This window comes from Schistocerca nitens, chromosome 1 (genome assembly GCF_023898315.1).
Source record: "Schistocerca nitens isolate TAMUIC-IGC-003100 chromosome 1, iqSchNite1.1, whole genome shotgun sequence".
Taxonomy (NCBI): domain Eukaryota; kingdom Metazoa; phylum Arthropoda; class Insecta; order Orthoptera; family Acrididae; genus Schistocerca; species Schistocerca nitens.
Window position 1 is genome coordinate 459,217,472 of NC_064614.1, and position 21,275 is coordinate 459,238,746.

At 38.8% G+C, this 21,275-nt stretch overlaps 1 protein-coding gene across 1 annotated transcript in view; it reads right to left on the reverse strand.

Annotated features, from left to right (window-relative positions):
• The window catches only part of LOC126251777 (nuclear cap-binding protein subunit 3-like), an 84,693-nt gene extending 65,445 nt beyond the window's left edge, over positions 1-19,248 (reverse strand). Inside the window, exon 1 of the mRNA XM_049952403.1 lies at positions 19,031-19,248. Coding sequence (XP_049808360.1) covers positions 19,031-19,240 — 210 coding nt within the window. The 5' untranslated portion in view covers positions 19,241-19,248. The remainder of the gene's footprint in view (positions 1-19,030) is intronic.
• Positions 19,249-21,275: the final 2,027 nt, after the last annotated feature.

Genomic DNA, 21,275 nt, shown 5'->3' on the forward strand with positions numbered 1-21,275 from the left:
AATGCTAGTCTGATTTTGTGAAGTTCCAAAATCCTGAATATGTACAGAACGGGACTGTATTGTTGCCTGCCAACATCTTGAGTCAATTTATTCTCATCGAGCTCTCTGCTATTAAGGTATTTTGTGCTTTTTGTCTTCTTAATTTTTATTTTGCTGTCTGTACTGTTTTGATGACACATAGCAAAGGTTGCACAGGAACCTAGTATTTTTCCTACTAGCCTTCTCCCACAACAGAAATGAAATATCTTAAAGCAAAGAGGTATTTCCATTTTACAATATCTGGACAGAGAAAAAGCCTACAATATGCACAAAAAAGAATAAATGTCTTTAATTAAAACTGTCTGATGTGTATTTTCTCAAGGAGACAAAATTATGTAGATGTTCTCAAAGGTTTGGAATATACCATTTCTATTCTTTCTGTCTTCATGAGTGTGGAGAATTACTGTACAGCCTTTGTCAAGAACATCCATGATGTATTTTGCTTCCGTCATTAATAAACTATAGAGTATCATTGCAAAATTTGAGTTTCTCTTGTTGATTGAACACGGCTCCTGGGCCCAATGGAATACCTATAAGATTCTATACTGAATTTGCTGCAGAGTTAGCCACTCTTCTAACTATATTGTAGATCCCTTGAACAAAAAAACATGCCCAGTTGTTGGAAGAAAGCACAAGTCACACCCGTTTACAAGAATAGTAGTAGAAGTGATCCATGAAACTACCGTCCAATATCCTCGACGCTGATTTGTTGTAGACTTTCAGAACATATTCTGAGCTCAGACCTAACGAGGTATTTTGGACAAAATGACATTATCTATAGTTACCAGCATGGATTCCAAAAACATTGATCATGTGAAACCCAATTAACATTTTTCTCACAAGACATACTAAAAGCCAGGTATATGCAGCACTTCTCGATTTCCAAAAAACATTTGACTCCAGTACCATACCCATACTTACTGTCAAAAGTTCAATCACATGGTGTATCACATGAAGTCTGTGACTGGATAGAGGACTTTTTGGGTGGGAGGACGAACTGTGTTATTGTGGATGGAAAGTCATTATCAGGTATGGACGTAACTTCCGGTGTATCCCAGGAAGTGTGTTGGGAACCTTGCTGTTATTGTTGTATATTTATGACCTCGTGGACTATATTAATAGCAACCTCAGACTTTTTGCAGATGATACAGTTAACTATGATGAAGTATTGTCTGAAAGAGGCTGCATAAATATCTTGTCAGATCTTCATAAGATTTCAAAGTAGTGCAAATTTTAGCAACATGCTTTAAGTGTTCAGGAAAGTCAAATGGTGCACTTTACAAAATAAAAAAAAAGTGTCCTATGACTATAATGTCCTATGATCACAGTATGAATTGGCCAACTCATACAAATACCATGACGTAACACTTTGCTAGGATACGAAGTGGAATGATCCCGTAAGTTTAATCATGGGTAAAGCAGGACACATACTTTCGTTTCTTGACAGAATGCTGGGGAAGTGTAATCAGGCTACAAAGGAGATTGCTTATAAATCACTTGTGCATCTCATTCTAGAATACTGCTCAAGAGTTTGGGACCCATACAAAATAGAGATAGCAGGGGATATTGAATGAATACAGAGGACAGCACAAATAGTAACAGGTTTGACCCATGGGAGAGTGTCAAAGAGATGCTGAAGAAACTGAAATGGCAGAATCTTGAAGCCAGAAGTAAAGTATCCCAAGAAAGTCTACTCCCAAAAATTCAAGAACCAGTTTTAAATTATGACTCTAGAAATACACTAAAGCCCTCCATGAATCACTCACATAGGGATCATGAGGACATGATCAGAATAATTACAGCACGCACAAAGGCATTCAATCAATCATTCTTCCCATGCTCCAAATGTGAATGGAACATATAAAGAGTTCAAACAACTTATGGGAATGCAGCTAAGTGACATCTTCAACAATCACCAGTATTTCAACAGGTGAACACCCCATCTTTTCCAAGCCCCAAATGCAACAATAAAGAGCTGTTCAAGCAAATTTAATCCCTAAATAGATGGGGGCTATGCCAACCAAGAAACACAGTATATGCAGATAAACACACAAACTGTAAACAACTAGTGCCACCACACAACCAAAGATGACCATTTTCTGAAATTATCAGTAGTGAGTATTCATTGCCAATGGGTGAACAGGCAGTAAATCTGTCCCTTTGTTGTTTGATCAGGGAGGGAGCAGGATTGCAAGCAGAATTTAAGCATAAACCTCTGTTTCTACTTATAATGTCAGTTATTAATATAACCTCAAGTGTGTCGATTAGAGGAACTGCATTTGAATGACTGTGATATTTTAGTAACTTTTTATGTGCTCTCTTTCTTAACTTGTGTCCTCTCTCTGATTCATTACCATTAATTGAGGTTAGGTTTGTTGTTGAATTAACTTTCTTATGTCAACATATGTTGACTTCAACTTACTTTTCATTCAGTGACCAGTTCAATGAGCATATAGATGGAGTTGAGATGGGAAGCCTTATGAGAAGCCCCCTTTCTTGTTATTGCTAATCTGTTAAGACAGATTTCTAAGAATGTACCCTGGAGCCAGCGTAAGTGAAATCTGAATGGTTTTTTTTTTTATATGAAGCTGATATTTTTAGTTATTTAGTCTCATGGTAGTGAGAATCTGAACAGCTTTTTAGAACTCAAACTAGCTGTTACCCGTGGCTGTGCTTGGGTATCAGCTGTCTTATGTACAATAATATCAGCTGCCCTCATGTGTCTGCTGTTCTGGTAAGCAGTAAGCACAGATACTGATATGTGATTGAACATCCCCCCCCCCCCCCCCCAATCATTCCACTTCCCCAACACATGACACAGCAGCATGCACAGTTTCGTTGCCAAGTGTTGTGTGTGGAGGTTATGGGCAGAACCACATATCTATACATCTTGCAACTGAAGGTGTAACTATACATCATACAATGTGGACATTACACAACAAATTTAATAATTGTCAGGAAGTGAGCTTTGGGTTAACAAGGCACAGACAAGTGTGTGCGTGTGGTCTATTTTACAAGTGTATGTGCGTTTGGTCTATTTTCAAATAAGGCCTTGTTGGCTGAAAGCTCACTTTCTGACAGTCTTTTTGCTGTGCCTATCTGTGACTCAGCATCTCCACTATATGGTCAGTAGCAACTATCCTTTCCATTGTTTAGAGAGAGAGAGAGAGAGAGAGAGAGAGAGAGAGAGAGAGAGAGAGAGAGAGAGAGAGAGAGAGAGAGAGAGAGAGCAAAAGCCTATGCTCTTCCTCTGGATTCAAGCTCTCTCCATAACAAATTTCATAGAAATCGGTTCAGCAGTTTAGTAGTGAAAAAGTAACATAGTTACTTTCACATTTAATAAGATTAGTACGGAAGTTCAGAACAAATAAGTTGAGGCTTGCATAAACATTGCATTCATTACGCTGAATCATATTAGGTAGAACATATCAATAAACAGAAGAATTTTCACAAATATGACACAGTTCAAATGTCAAAGAGTAAACAGATTTTTCTAAAAGTAAATACGTTACCCTATGTTGTGCTTAACTCTTCAAATTAGATAGAAGTTTAAATTACAATTTCTTTTTTTTTTCTCTGATCCAATATTGATTAAATGTGTCCTATATGTTGCTCCAAGCTACATTCAAAGTTATCTGTGAAAACCCAATGAAAATTCGTCTAGTAGTTTTGATTATTTGCACATTGAAACTGACATACGCGATGGTTTTGTAGTCTTATTATTAGTACAGATAGATTTACAACATGTCAGTAAAGGATACCACCTACAATTTGAAGGTTTAGACCTACATTGTAAAAAGCAATTGTGTAATACATTTCACAATAAAATGAGTCTTGTAGACTTGTACGAAAATTTTCCTAAATATAAATTTCCACGGCTATCCAAGTTTGTAGCTACAATTTTGTCAATGTTTGTATCTGAGTGTATGTGTGAGCAACAGTTTTCTGCATGGAGAGAACGAAACTTGCCCACAGAAGCTCATTGACAGACTTAATTTCAAAGCTTACCTTCAAATTAGTAGCACTCAGAAAGTGGTATGAGACACTGATGATTTGGTGACAAGCAACGTAAATACTCATCAACATCCAGTGTAGAAATGTTATTAAGAAATCCTAGTTTTTAAGTATGGTTGTGTGAGTTCAACTAAAAACCAACGTGTTCAATGTTAACACTAAAAATGTACACATATCGCATAAACTGACTCGTTCCACGTCATTTCAATAAAGGAACTGTTAAATAATCTATGGATATGTAACTAACTAACTTTGTGAATAAAACAATCATAAGTTGATGTCAATTTAACCTTCGTCAGAAAACAACATTTAACATAAGGCTTCACTAATTGTAAAAAATATCATGTTTGGTACTTAGCTGCACCATGTTCTTCAATTCAACAATTAAAAGAAATGTAAGTTTTATTTTGCTGTTATTTCTCATCAGTGCAACTGTCTTAGAAAATAAATCTGCCATAAAAGAGAATTGGGCACTGTGAAGCCATACATCTCCATAGAACTAAAATTAATGGCTGTCTAATAGCAGGGTTGCCACAAGTTTCCAGAAGTTAAATTCCCTGATATTTCCCTGACTTTCAAACAAGTTTTAGGATTTTCCCCCGACAAATTTTGAGATCTCAAGGGTAAGTTAGATGTAAGTTGACAATCCGCCTTTGCAGCTATGGTACAAGAAACAAGAGTACACACAAGGAAATATCCAAAAAAACTTAAAAGCAGATGGGGTTTCCTGATGTGAGCAAAACTCTTAAGTACTAACATCAACATCTTTTGTAATGAACTGTTTTTAGATAGAGAAAGCAAGCCAAATGGTATGTGTGTTTCATTAAGATGACTGATGTTATTTTATTTCAATAAAATGAAACACATTTGGTGACAAAAATACGCATTTCCTTGGAGTAGCAAGACAGATTTAAAATACCCTCACTCATTTCAGAAATAACCTCAGAAAAAGTAGGCCTCTTGAAAGAAGTGTATAAGAAGAGGAAGAATCATGTAAACTAACACTGTATGTGACCGCCAATTAAATTTTGGTTCTACTACGTTCGTTATCATCAGTTATTACCCACTGTGTTATAGCTGTTATTCCGCAGGTATTGTGTGATTCTTCTTTCGAGAAATATATGAGTACATAATGTACAAACTGCCAGCAACTGACACAATTTTCTTCTTCCTATCATCCATACTTTGTAACATATAAACTCCTTTCAAAGTACCAAAATGTACTAGAACAAATAAAAGTCTATAAAATGCCACACTGCACAACGTACTTGCGGTGAAACAGTCACAACTCATGAAATGGCCACCTTACTGTGGTATCATGCATTGTTGCTGGGTGAGTGCAGCTGAATACTTGCACTGCTTCCCTACTCCCTCATTACTACTGCTTCTCCCCTTCCTACAACTCTTCTCAGCTTGCAGTCAGTGCCACCATCAATCACTTCCTGTCGTTAGCCTAGCAGCTGCCGGTGAGAGGCAGTGCTCCACAGCAGGCCTCTGGCCTGCTGTGGAGCACTGCAGTCCTGGGTCCATGGATAAACCACGAAAATTCGCCGAATTACGCCACACACAGACCTGGCCTGCGGGCAGATTGGTGATACTAGATCCAATGGGCAGGGCCTGCACATTAGTGGGAACCGAATGGCTTCAAACTGGCATGCCTGATCCATTACAGATACCTGCAAAAACAGTCTGCGGTTTTGGCCTGTCATGAAAATCCACTCGTGTGGCCAGCTATTCACGAGCCACAGACAGCATGTCGACGAAATAAGACTGTTGTGATCAATCCAGGCAACAGATAACTAGTTCAAATACTCTGAGAATCAATAATAATGAGGAAAGGTAGCAACTCACTGTGAAGATAATTGCTGAGCCACAGACAGGCACACAGAAAAGACAATCATCCTCTTACAACTAAATTTTCGGTCATAGCTTTTGTCAGATAACAAGAGCACACACACATTCACATAATCACTCAGACACAACTCATGCACACATGACCTCTGTCTGAGGCCACTGCGTCTACAGTCTCTGAGAATCAGATCCAAACAAATCATCCCTCATGCCTCTCACCGGCAGCTGCTAGGCTAACGACAGGAAGTGATTGATGGTGGCACTGACTGCAAGCTGAGAAGAGTTGTAGGAAGGGGAGAAGCAGTAGTAATGAGGGAGTAGGGAAGCAGTGCAAGTATTCAGCTGCACTCACCCAGCAACAATGCATGATACCACAGTAAGAAAACCATTTAATCTACTGAGACAAAAATGAGATTTTTCCAGTGTTTTTTTTTTTTCTTCAAATTACTCTGATGTGTTTGATATTCCCTGATTTCCAGAACCTGTGGCAACCCTGAATAGTCCTGTTGACAACAGTTTTTCCTGCAGAGCTAACATGCTCGAATTCCTCCCTCCCCTCTTCATCCCCCACTGTTAATCACCAGTAGTCACCATGAGCCAGCAGTTTGCTCACTGCTGTGGTGCTAGAGTGAATCAGCTTGTATGCGCAGATTAGCAAACAGACCAGGATTGAGCATAAGCATCACATATTGTTACAACTATTGAGAAAAGCTGCTGTAGCGAACATTGTCTCCGTATCTGTTACCCTATGGAGTATAATACAGGCATTCTGGCATGCACTTCCAGCTACTGAGACAGTGTTATTAACTGCTCTTATAATTAAAGACAGAGATTTTTTCTTAAATTCTGCTTAGTATCTTACTCTCTCACCCTTGATCAAATAACGGGAGAGTAGGTAAGGAGATGGGGCGGGGACAGAGTTAATGCTACTTGCACACCCGTCAGTAATTAATTTTCACAACCAATAACTTCTGACATTGGTCATCTGGGGTTGTGTAGTGGCACTGTGTGTGTGGGGGGGGGGGGGGAGTAGGGGGGGGGGTGGCGGCAAATGTACAAGATCCCTAACATATGATTTAGTTCACAAATTTACTTCCGGGCTGAAAATCGGATATTCTTGCACTGCACGCAAGCAAACAACTTGGGCTAACTGTACTCTTCCTTGTTAAATGTTTGCATGTATTCATGCTAATTTGATTTTGTCACTCTCTCAATCAAAGGATCTATTCTCGGAGGCCCTAGCTCCTTTGTGGCTAATTTTTCCTGGTAATTTACCTTTCTGTTATCAGAATGAGATTTTCACTCTGCAGTGCAGTGTGTGCTCATATGAAACTTCCTGGAAACTTAAAGCTGTGAGCCAGACTATAACTCGAACTCGGGGCCTTTGCCTTTCGCGGGCAGGGTTCTACCGAGTGGGCTATCCAAGCACGACTCACAACCCATCCTCACAGCTTTACTTTTCTGTTAGCATTTAAAATAGATTCAACGTAGTTCATGTTTATGCTGCACATGAAAGCCAATTCCTTCACGGTAAACAACCAACTCCGAACACAAAGTGCCATTTGTAGAAATGATTAATCGCAAGTAGTAATGTCTACCAACATGGGTCACTTGACTAGAATACAAATGGGAGGCTAAGATCCAAAAGAGCCTAAAGCACACTGCTATCGATTCCACATTTAAGTGAATATCAAGGCAACCAGTGATACAGCTTTTCATGAATTTTCATACATACAATGTGAGTTACAGAACAGATAAACCTGACTCACTATAAAATAAACAGACTTCAGAAGCATGAATAAATGTCACAATCTCTCAATCAACAGTGATGTGCTTTAGGCCCTTATGATTCTCACATGGTAAATTCCCCATCACACTCCCCTCAGATTTAGTGGTAATACAGCCCAGAACGAAGGTGTACTGAAGTATGTAAAAAGAAACAAACAAAACAGTGTATGGTCAAGTTTAAAAAGGGCAACACAGAGGGAAATACAAGAAGCAAGGTGTCATGCCTGTGTGGTCATGATATTAGACCGCCATGCGGAAGACGGGTGTTCAAATCTCCATCGTGCCCCACTTTCTTTTTCACAAATTTATGAATAGTCTGTCCAGTCAATGACATGTCTCTTTTCCTTCTGTAGTCTCCAAAATTGTCATACCATACACTGGTTATAGAACATGAGTCATGTGGGAAGAATACATTACTGTCTTAAGTATATGTGATGAAGTGAGAGCAGGCGAGAGACTGCACAGATCTCTCACAAAAGTGAAAACGTCAAGTAAGTGGATGTGAACTATAAAAGGAATTCAAGAGTCAAAACTTCCAAAATGGAACACAAGAGTCATAAAAAGTGGTACCCGTGCAGAACAGATAGGAAATACGTACATTTGGAGGTCCCTTCGTTATTTGAATACAGCGAATAGACACGTCAATGACTGGATGGACTGTTCATAATTTTGTAGAAAAAAAAAAAAAGAAAAAAAAATGAGGTACAAAGGAGGACTGAACTCAGATCTCCCCCTTTGTAGTACAACACATAACCACAGAACCACAACAATGTTGCCTGTGACATTTGGTCGATGTTGCACATGTTGAGCTTAGACTGTTCACTGTTTATATTTTGCTTCTCTTTTTGTAATTCATTATATCTTCTTCCTGTTTTTATGCTTGATCTAAGTTCAGTTTCTGAAGGGCTATCCACTGAGCCATCATACCACCAAATCTGAGGGGGGTGCAATTAGGAGATCCTTGTCAGTTTCTCCAATGGATTACTGTATGATAAAATCTATAACTTGATATACTATAACTCATTCAGCAACCGACAAAATAGGTTTACTGTCAGTACAACTTTAACATTTATTTATGTCCGATCTGATTTTACTACAGCATACAGTGAGTGAAATAACATATCTAACGAGACTGCTATAATCTATCACGATTTATGCCATGCGAACGAGGATAAAAGTCTGCCGCAGTGTTCTACCACCTGGTGGCACTGATGTAATCTACTAGTCGAGTGGCAAGGGCAAGCTGTGCACATTGTGAAACGTTCATGTTGTTTATCAAATCTGCCTGTTTTTGACCTATAAGTCAATTATGTCGCACAAGTTGTGCATGTGTAAAAGCTCCTTAAAATGTGCACTACTGAAAGTGTGCTCGCAACCCTGGCACCAAGTTTCATGGAGTCTAGAGAAGCTGTAGCACAGTAGATTTAAGTGCTATATCTTTCATATACAGCATTCACATAAAAATAGCCAATAAATCCGCAAAGTGTCAAAAGTTCGGGTGTTCAGGTGCTTCCTTGCTCTTACACATCGGCTGCCACTGAGTGATGTGCTGTAGAACAGTTTTTGATGTCAGAAATAATAATATACTTATGAAATCACAATTCGGACTGTAGCAGCATGGCTCAACTGATAATACTACCTATACTTCATACACTAGAATTTACATGGATTAAATAACACACCATTCCTGTGAGTATTTTTGTGTGAAAATCACATTTTGTTTCAAATGCGGATGTCTTATGGAATTAATGATATATGTCACATATGGTGCATTTCATAATTAACAAAATCAATGCAAATGGTTGTATCTTAATTCAAGTGTAGGAAACTGATATTTTTCTTGCGTCATTAAGGTTTCTGATCCGAAACATTCAATACTGGGTGCCAGCGTATCTCTTACATATGTTAATGATTTCCCATTTAATACACATCGAGCATGATTAGTCCTTGTTCAGATGACACAGGTATTACAATCAAATGCAAAAAAACAAACAAAAACAGAAGAAATTTTAAATAATGTGTTGAGGAGGAATACTGACTGATTTTCTGTAAATGGTCTCAAAACGATACACTTTCAATTCTACAATTCAAAGAGTACGACATCTGCATTAAATTTACAGGATAAGCAGGAATTAGTAACCAATGCACAATCTTATACACATGTGGATTTACATACTGATGAGAAATTAAGTTGGGGGGGAGAAATACATTCATACCTACTTTTTTGCTTCATCGTATTGCAAGCCATTGAGACAAATGAATAAACATTCTTCACTCATTTTTATTCAATGACGACATACGAACATTTTACTCTGTGTTATCTCATCTTTAAGAAACGAAGTATGCATCGCACAAAAGTGTGCAATAAGGATAACATGTGCTCATCCACAATTGTCTTGTAAACAACAGTTTAAAGAGATAGTATTTTAACTATAGCAGCACAACACATATTTTCTCACAAGAAATTTGTTGTTGATCATTTGCTAAGAGCTCAGTATAAATGATGTCATCCATAATCACAACACTAGCCAACAGCTTTGCCTCAGTGGTAACACCGGTTCCCATCAGATCACCGAAGTCCAGTGCTGTTGGGCTCTGTCCAGCACTTGGATGGGTGACCGTTCATCCCTCCCCCCCCCCACACACACACACACACAAAACCTTAATATGCACAAAATACAAAACTATCAATCTGGACCAGAAAATGAAAATGTACACATTTTGAAATACAATATGAAACAAACTAGTCAGAGAAAGGTTTAAAACATTCAGCATAAAAAGGACAGCCGCAACAAAATGTGAACTGAATTCGGAGTAGGGCCAGCAATAGCCAAAATTGTAAAATCCACTCTGCACTTTTACTGTAGCTACTTAAATGGTGAGCAGGTATGTCAAATGCTGGGCTGAGGCAACCGACAGCCTTCTCAACATAAAGCTTATTGCTCCTCACTTGAGCTAAACATTTTTATTTGCTGAAGAACAGATAAATTAGTTGCGTGATGATGGCACATTGTGCCATAGTCTTTTTCTTACAAGCCTCCTTTGATACTATATTCACTGTCTTATTCACCTGGATTCCCACAGAGCAAAGAAACTGACAAATAGTGTCATGAAGTTTCTATTCCTGCAGAGTACAGACAATGGATGCACATCATATGAATAACTGTTAATCAGAGCAAATAAATTTCAAATGGCTCTGAGCACTATGGGACTCAACTGCTGAGGTTATTAGTCCCCTAGAACTTAGAACTAGTTAAACCTAACTAACCTAAGGACATCACAAACATCCATGCCCGAGGCAGGATTCGAACCTGCGACCGTAGCGGTCTTGCGGTTCCAGACTGCAGCGCCTTTAACCGCACGGCCACTTCGGCCGGCCAAATAAATTTCATTCTTTCATCATATTTGCCTACACTACTGCTCTTAAGATTGTAGAAAGTTCTACATCGAAGACAGTTTGGACAATTTCTTCACGAAAAATGTGGATTAAATCTATCACACTAAATTTAAAAAATTTCTTTGGTCTTTCAAACAAACCAATGACCTATTACTTTGTTGATCTAAGTTCCAAAGAGCTTTGGGCTTCTGAGTGAGAGAGTGGAAGTTGGTTTGAGTTTGATAGTAGTCCCTCTAGATCTTGGTTGTGGTGACTTACATATCCATAGTGTGGCTCAAAGTATAGGTTATACTGGAATGTAACAATTTCATTGCATCTGATGAAGCCAATGAACATGACTGCAAAATAAATGTTGTGGTAATAAATTGATTTGTAATGTAGTATGATTTTGTTAACACCATAAATTCTCAGGTAAGAGCTATACCTAATACAGATGAGGTACATAAAAAACTAAAATAAAAATACATCAATTAATATTTATGTTAACAACTTTGTTTGAAAAAAAGGAAAATTGGGGTCTTCTCCCATTTTTCTAGGCAGTTAAGGGTCAGCTGCAGGTTGACAAGATTCGACTGAATAATCAGTGGACAAATAGAAAACTATCCACATACCCCAGTGTCTTTCCTAAGAATGCTCAGAAAACCTCTATGTTCTGCAGGAGAGTTTTCATTTTGTGCTCATGGAGTGAGCAAAAATTAAGGCTTCTCATCGAAAATGTCATGTGATGCTAGTATCAATGGAAAACACTATTTTCCACTACAAACAAAATAATGTATAGAATTAAATGTTACATATCCAGCTGGCAGGGCAGTCTCTAATTAGACTGTGTAATATTCAGTTCAAGGATACTTATTGACAGTGATAACAGAAACATGAACAATAATCAGTGTTATTAGCAACAAATGAGCAAGACTCGTTATAACGCACTTAACACGACACCGTAAAGCACGACTCATACATCATTGTGTGCAACACTGATTATTTTTCATTTCACTGCCACAGCCAAAACCACCTCACCGGACAGCTTATTAATCATCCCCTTAATAGGGTACACCAGTCAATTTGGATCAGCACAAGGTGAAGTCATAGCAGTGAAGAGGCGTGTAGGAGCCAGCTGTATGGAATTGACATAATAGGATGGGTTGATGTAACGCATGACAGAAATGAGCCAAAGTGTTAAGATGCGCTCATGACAAAACCATGAAAGTTTGACTAATTGTTTGGTGTATCAATGCATATTTACAAGGAGTGATGTGCCACTCACAGCCATATACCATGTCGTATGAACACTAGTCACCCAAGCCAACAGGGACTGGAAACAACGGTCAATAACGAAGAACAGTATGGTTTCTGCAGTACAAGAAATACAATATCAGCCTTTACACGGTTCACAAAGTGGTACTTGCAGCTCTTGATAACAATGACTGCATATCAGGCATATTCAAGAGTTGTCAATGTTTTTGACACTGTTGACCATAAAAGACAAGCTAGAAGGTCTAGGTGTATGAGGAATGGCAAACAAATGTTTCCAAACAGGGTGCAAAAGGTAAAAATAGTTTACACACCTGCTGAAGACAAACTCTGAGTAAATATCAAATAGGACTTTCTAAATAATGTAAGACACGGAAAAGTAGTTTTCTCTGCTGATGTCAGCAATATTGTAGAGTCTGATAAAGCACCAGAATTAATATTAGAAAACAACTGAAATCCTCAAGAATGTTTATGATGGGACAACACGTAATAAATTAACATTGAACAAAAAGCAAACAGGAGTATGCACCTCAGTGTAAAGAGGGAAAATAACTCAGTCGCATTAAGCATATTGTTAATCTATAGACTGTGTAGCAAATGAAATATTTAGATGTGAATACTGACTGTCAGTTAACACAGAATGAACGAACACAGGCAAAAATAATGATATCAGCATGTTATGCTCTTAGGGTTCTATTACCAGTTTGTAAACCATTGTCTTTTAGTGTCATGCTGTTCAAGTGTTCACACTATTCCTATATATACTCAATTCTTAGATATAGGATTTCTTCCTGGAAATTGAAGATCCAAAACATGAAAATGATGTCTAAACTGCAGGATGTATCTGTAGGCTAAGAATAATAACTAAAAGTAGTAGGTAGGCCTTTTGTACATAACCAGAAAAAAACTGGGTATCCTTACTGCAAAAGTAAGTAAATCTGCCAATGTGTTGTGCATATCGTATTTCGCTAACAGTTCTATCTTGGAACAATAGCCAACGTGGACTCACACTTACAAAGGAAAAACAAACAAAAATCTCAAAACAGCATTTGGAAATACGGAAGTGTCCGATCCCGCCCGTCTGCTTTGACCCATGACGTCACAAATATGGCGTAAACGACCAAAAACCATGATTCCAATATGGGACATATAAAGTCATTACGTACACATTATGAGGACGAAAATACATCGAAAAACAAACACACACACTTTCCACAAAAAGCCTGATGACACTAATGGGGCAAGCGCGGAAAATGGGGTGTTTTTTGGGTGGAGGCAAACTAAATATAAACAAATTTAGACACCCACCCCCATACAAGACCACATAAAACAATGAAAAAAATCGATATCACAAAACTCCCCAAATACCACTAAACACAATAGTCATCTGGAATCGGACACTTCCCTTGACCTATACAGGGTGTTACAAAAAGGTACGGCCAAACTTTCAGGAAACATTCCTCACATACAAAGAAAGAAAATATGTTATGTGGACATGTGTCCGGAAATGCTTACTTTCCATGTTAGAGCTCATTTTATTACTTCTCTTCAAATCACATTATTCATGGAATGGAAACACACAGCAACAGAACGTACCAGCATGACTTCAAACACTTTGTTACAGGGAATGTTCAAAATGTCCTCCGTTAGTGAGGATACATGCATCCACACTCCGCCGCATGGAATCCCTGATGAGCTGATGCAGTCCTGGAGAATGGCGTATTGTATCACAGCCATCCACAATACCAGCACGTAGAGTCTCTACATTTGGTACCGTGTTGCGTAGACAAGATCTTTCAAATGCCCCCATAAATGAAAGTCAAGAGGGTTGAGGTCAGGAGAGCGTGGAGGCCATGGAATTGGTCCGCCTCTACCAATCCATCGGTCACCGAATCTGTTGTTGAGAAGCGTATGAACACTTCGACTGAAATGTGCAGGAGCTCCATCGTGCAAGAACCACATGTTGTGTCGTACTTGTAAATGCATATGTTCTAGCAGCACAGGTAGAGCATCCCGTACGAAATCATGATAACGTGCTCCATTGAGCGTAGGCGGAAGAAACTAAAATGAGCTCTGACATGGAAATTAAGCGTTTCCGGACACAGGTCCGTATAACATCTTTTCTTTATTTGTGTGTGAGGAATGTTTCCTGAAAGTTTGGCCGTACCTTTTTGTAACACCCTGTATAGCTCAACAGCAGCTCCCGATCCCATAAATTAGGATCAAACACTTCCCTTGGCCTATATACCTCAAAAACATCTCCCAATACCAATACCAACTTACACAGCCACACACTGAGTTCGAACACTTCCCTTGACCTGTGCAGTGTTAATTTTATCCGTTATATCAATTCCTGAACAAAAACAACAACCGATTAATTTTACTAAAATTACCACACGACGTACCTTCACACAATATCGTTAACTCACAAACGAATTCCACAACGAACACAGCCGACACTCTAACAATTCTTGATAATGAGCAAAAGCAAACTGAGCCCCTTACACCACACAAACGAAAACCCTGAACATACCACCAGAGAGCACAACAAACCACAACACGACGACATCTACAAATATGCCACACTCACAAACCAAACTCCGTGCCGTCATAATGTCACACACGACAACACCCTTACGTCACGGGTCAAAGCCGACGCATGGGATCGGATGCTTCTGTCAACCCTAGAAGCTTCTGTCAACCCTAGCATTTTCTATCACGGAATATATCTGCATAATAAATCACCCTAGGAAAATGAAAAGGTTACAAAGATAAAGCTATTAAAAAAGGAGCTAAAGCATTCTTCACAAGTAATGCATACTACAAAATTACAGGAGGACAACTGAAGAGTGCACACCACCCATCAGCTTTGACCCATGATGTCATCAAATAGGCTAACATCCCTATGTCAAGTTTGCTTAATATGGTGACCGTGATGTCATTCACTACACACGCAAATAGACACAAATAAAATGGGAAATATTTAACTGCAGAAATAATGTGAAACAATGCTGAGAATTAGGGGTTTCTGGGGAAATACAGACGCGTCCGATCTTACCCGTCGGCTTTGACCCATGACGTCACAAATATGGCGGAAACGACCATAAACGACAATTCCAATATGGCGGATATAAAAACATCGCATACGTATCATAAACACTGAAATACACAGGTTTCACAAAAATCCTAATGACTCTAACGGGACAAGCGTGGGAAATTGGGGGTTTTTGGGTGGGGAGAAACTAAATATACACAAATGTAGCCACCGACCGCCATACAAAACCACGCAAAACGACGAAAAAAATCAACATCACGAAACTGACCAAATACGAAAAAAACACATTCTTATCCAGAATCAGACACTTCCCTTGACCAACATAGATCTACAGTAACTCCCGATCCCATAAATTAGGATCGAACACTTCCCTTCACCTATATAGCTCAACAGAACTTCCCGATCACATCCCCCGATACAAAACTCAAAAAACACTTCCCTTAAACCTACATACATCTACAACAGCTCCCGATCCCATAAATTAGGATCGAACACTTCCCTTGACCTATATAGCTCAACAGAATCTCCCGATCCCATCCACCAATACAAAAATTAAAAAAAAACAACAAACCATAGCAAACAAACATTTCCCTTAAACCTACATACATCTACAGCAGCTCACGATCCCATAAATTGGGATCGAACACTTCCCTTGACCTATATAGCTCAACAGAACCTCCCGATCACATCCCCCAATACAAAACTCAAAAAACACCACTAGCAAAAGCAAACAAACACTTCTCTTAACCTACATACAACTACAGCAGCTCCCGATCCCATAAATTGTGATCGAACACTTCCCTTGACCTATATAGCTCAACAGCAACTCCTGATCCCATCTCCAATTACAAAAATCGACATACTCCACCAAACATTGATATTAACACTTCCCTCCAGCTATATAGCTCAACACCAGTTACCAATCCCATATCGACCACTACCCATGACCTATGATCTCAAACACATCTTCCAATACGAATACCAATACCAACCTTCACAGCCACAAATCTCAATGAAACACTTCCCTATACCCAATACACAACACATACAAAAAAAAAAAAAAAAAAAAAAAAAAAAAAAAAAAAAAAAAAAAAAAAAAAAGGAACTTACCACAAAAAAGTTCCAGCCCCACAACCTAGATTGGCCACCACAATCACACACACACACACACACACACACACACACACACACACACACACACACACACGGCAAAGAGAGCACTTTACAACTTCGGCAATTAATCCGAATAGCTGTAGAAACTTGATCAGGTCTAACGGTATCTCGCCCATCATCGCCCTCAACCGAACACTATTCATGCGGTCTTTCATATCCATTCCTGAACAAAAAACCACAACCGAATACACTCAATAACAAACTCACACGACGTACAGCAATTACCATTACATTAACCATCACACAAAACCGTTAACTCACTAATACAAATTCCGCTTCAAAACCACGAACACAGCACTCACCACTGAGCAACAGAAAACTGACCCCAACAAACCAAACAAATGTAAACCATGAACACACCACCAGAGGGCACAACAAACATCCCCACGACATCTACAAACACGCCACAATAACAAACAAAACTCCGCGCCGTAATGACGTCACACACCAAAACACGCTTACGTCACAGGTCAAAGCCGACGAGTAAGATCGGAGGTTTCTGTTGACCCGTTTCTGGGCAGGGAGAAACTAAATATAATGCACCCATACCAATAAGACATGCCAAAACAAATAATAAAGCAAAAAACAGGCAATGAAATCCTCAGCAATCACTAAAACCACAATGAGATTTTCACTCTGCAGTGAACTGTGCACTGATGTGAAACTTCCTGGCAGATTAAAACTGTGTGCTGGACCGAGACTCAAACTCAGGACCTACTGCCTTTCGCGGACTAATGCTCTACTGTATGAGCTACCCAAGCATTCACTTAGCAGGATGTGGGAAATGACCTAAAAACCATATATGGGCTAGCTGGCACAATCCCTCTTGCAGTTAACTTGCCATGTGGATTTGAACCAGGACTGGCACAGCTGGCCCCAGCCCTTAAGCAGTTCTTGAATGCATAAAGCTGTCCAGGCAGGTATGAAAACAGACAACATACATACTACAACAAAACAATAAAACCATAGAAATGTTACATAAAAACAAGTCATTCAAATAAATCTAGCAATAGTAAAGAATGATAGGTCATTAACATAATCTCTTTAATGGCCAGCCTTGGCTTTTCAAACCAGGAACACATTTGGATAGAATGCCATATGTTTTCCTGCATACATCACTTGATGTAGTGGTCACTGGTCCAACATGCAGCAAACCCAGTCAAACTCATACCTTCTCCACAAATGTAACACTTCACGTATTTGGCAATTAAACTGAATGACCACAGGAATTTAATCGTGGTTAACTTGTTGTCCCTCACTGCAGCATTCAGGGACGTACTGACAAACTTCCTCGTAACATGCATAACCAACAAAAAAACGAAACATAAAGTCAAATTTCCAACTACAAACAACACACTGCACTAATAACATGAAACCCAAAAACGAATCTAATACCCATAATTGCCAACGTGAATATAGCTCACTAACAAACTCCCAGAACCTCTTCTAATATTATTCTTACAAACAGCACTCAATAAGTCTAATGAATCACTAACAGCAATTTAGAAATAATAATCTCACACTAGAGAGCATCACCACATACTCCAACACTCTTGCAAACACAATCCACTACCACGACGTCACACAACACTACACACTTATGATTCGAGTCAAAGTGGACAGGTGGTACCAAAAACTTCGGCTGACCCCACAGCCACACATTGGGGTCCAACACTTCTGTCGACCGCAACTTGTCTACAAAATAAAACCAAGCCTTACGAAATTTGATCTCAGGATATATATAATTTAAAATTTTAGGAGTTTTATAGTGGAGAGCTGCGAAATGTTGTAAGGGGCTCTGTAACTGTTATAGTCCAATTCAAGACTGCTTAAAACAAACTAGAAGTAATGTAAGATAAGGTTTTATATTAGATGTATTACTCCTTCTGACACAAATTGCGCAAGCCTTACAAAATCGCTATTTCAAATCAAGCATAATTCCTACAAATTCACAAATTTATTTCTGAAGTTAAAAAGATGTTTTTTTTTCTTTATTGTTGTTAAGACGTAATGCACGTGCCAGTTTCGTAAGCAGCTCCGCAAAGATTGTTACAATGAAAACGAAACAACTTAAAAACGCATACATCATTAATGAAGAGTGTAAATACACAAAGTCTTACATGTAAACATAAGGTCTCTCGTTAACACACTGTAAATTAATACACGAACTGCAATGCCCTAATTTTGGCACTTCTGTATCATACCACAACATAGTTTGTAAGCACGCAAATGAGTAGTTAAACTGAGAACCTGCACGATTTTGTAGTCATCCGAACACTGCTTCGCCAACTTTTCACATACACACCCTAACTACGAACCATTTAAAGAATTTTACGAACTAATTTATTTGTAATGCCACGACAACGTACTTGGTATCATTCTCTTACTATAATAATGGAAAAAGGGTCTGACTTTTAGTTCAAATACACACGAAACAATTAGTGAATAAAATCAATTTCTACCCGTGATGTGTGTGTTGACACTGTGGGCCTTGGGTCCACATCTTCAATTGTGTCCCTCGAATCGCTTATTTCACCTTCTTCCATATCATCTTTCAAATATTCGGTTTCTATGTTTGCCCTGCAGTCATCCGTTTCCATAGGTTCTTCAACATTATTTTCAATTTCTATTTTCAAATTTGGTAATTCATCTACACCTTCACACGCCGCCATGTTTACACTTGCGAACTGTCAAATAATATCTATGCACATGAACCACATCGAATGAAGTTTGTGACAATAAAAACGACGGAGGAAAGAATTTATTTCAATCTCACTTCGTTACTTGCAGAATATGACAGGTGTCTTCATCTTGGTGATAATCTTCTCGTTATTCTCGTAATCTGATTAGTTTCAAATTAAGGTTATAATTAGAGTATGTGTACGTCAATTTTGTTTAATACACTGTAGAGTGCAGAGCAGAATGCGCTGAATCTTATACAATAAAGTCAATTTTCCTGATACAGCTGTGCCTTAGAAGTAGCAGGCTTCATAATTTCTATGTCTCTGAACAGTTGAAATCATGTTTTGTGACCTTACATCACCGGTTTGTAGTTGGTCACTTGAAAGTTTACAAATTCCTCGCAGATCACAGGTTTGAAAATAAGTTATAGTAGAACCTAGTTCATAGAGCATTATAAAATAAACGTACAAGCGAGATTAACGTTAAAATAAAACTTCGTAACATACTTGTATTAACTTTTCAATGCATGCATAGAGAAGATACATACCATACTGGTATTACTTCAAATGGGTGTACGTCTATATCATTGACAATTGAAGTTACTTAAGCCTAGTTAATGAATCAGCTGTGGTTTTTTTTTGGAAGAAACACTGCATTCATAGGTATAGTGTTCATATCAATCACAGTGCAAATTTTGTCATCGCTTACGTTTCTCGAACTTCTGTAATGTGTTGCTTCCAATGAAATAAGTGCTTCTGAAAGTCTGAGATATCCATACATTCACCATACGATTCTTCGTGTTCCTCACAACTGCTTTTTCTGCTGATAGTTGTTCAAAGTCTTTAATTATTTCATTATTTTGCACAAAATATACGGCAGTATCAGCGTCACAACGAACAATATCATCAAGGCGAGTTTCATTTGAAATAAGCCTCGTCTTGTAGCTGTCTTCCGGTACTTCGAAATATACATCAAAACCTTCAACATTTTCGTGCTCAGCTTCAGTTTCATCCTTTGTAATCACATTTTTTCGAAAGCACTTGCCTGTTGTGTTTCGCTTCATCTGATCCCAAGTAGCTATGTAATGCATTGCTAGATATGTAAAAAAAATTAAAAAACGAGGCATACCACTGCTATGTATTATTATTGTTAGAACCCAAGCCGTGTTCCCTCCTCCTCTTATCTATGCCACAATGTCATGAACCACAGCGTCACCACGTGTACTGGCTACGGCCGCAGTAATATTTGCAAGTTTGCATACAGGCAGTAAATCAAAGATCACTAACCACACCATATACGAAATGTTTCGTGAGGACTTCTTGGTCCTTCTAATAAGTGCAACGAAAATAACTGTGGGTGCGAAAAAAAGGGTAAAAATGCGAAAACGTTTAAGTGGAAAACATGAAAGTGGAGCAACTTTGCATCCAAAACCGAAAAAGTGCACAATATACAACGTACAAATGCGAAAAACTCAGAGATGATAAACGTATAAATGAGATTTCACTGTATATGTAAACATACCATTTTCCTACAACCGATACTAATTTTTTAGATGTGATTTATCTTCCAAGCTCGGTCATACAAACATTTTACAATGGTGGATTTTACTTTATTTTCCTAGGTTCAGGGGTGTGTCACCTAGTGCTCTGCCCCTTCCCTCTTTACATCACCCAGTAGTTCGGCTTCGTTACACTACATCTGGTTATGCGTAGCAACCATTTCTGTAATTGTGAACTTGTGCATAGAAAATGGACAGAGGGTGTTTTAGAGGTGTAACCAACCGTCTGCGGAGCAGGCGAAACGTTAGCTGACAGTGTTAGGTCTTCTTTGTCAGGATCAGGATTGACCATCATCTTTCCACATGTGTCAGCCGTAGCTTGTGGGAGATGGCGGCCAGCAGCAGCGATGGGCAGAAGCCGACTAGCCACACCAGATTGTGCGGACACCTTCAAGCACAGCTCCGACCTTTGGAGGCACATACACAATGCCCTGCAACGTCAAGGGACATAGGCTGAAGCTCAGTCT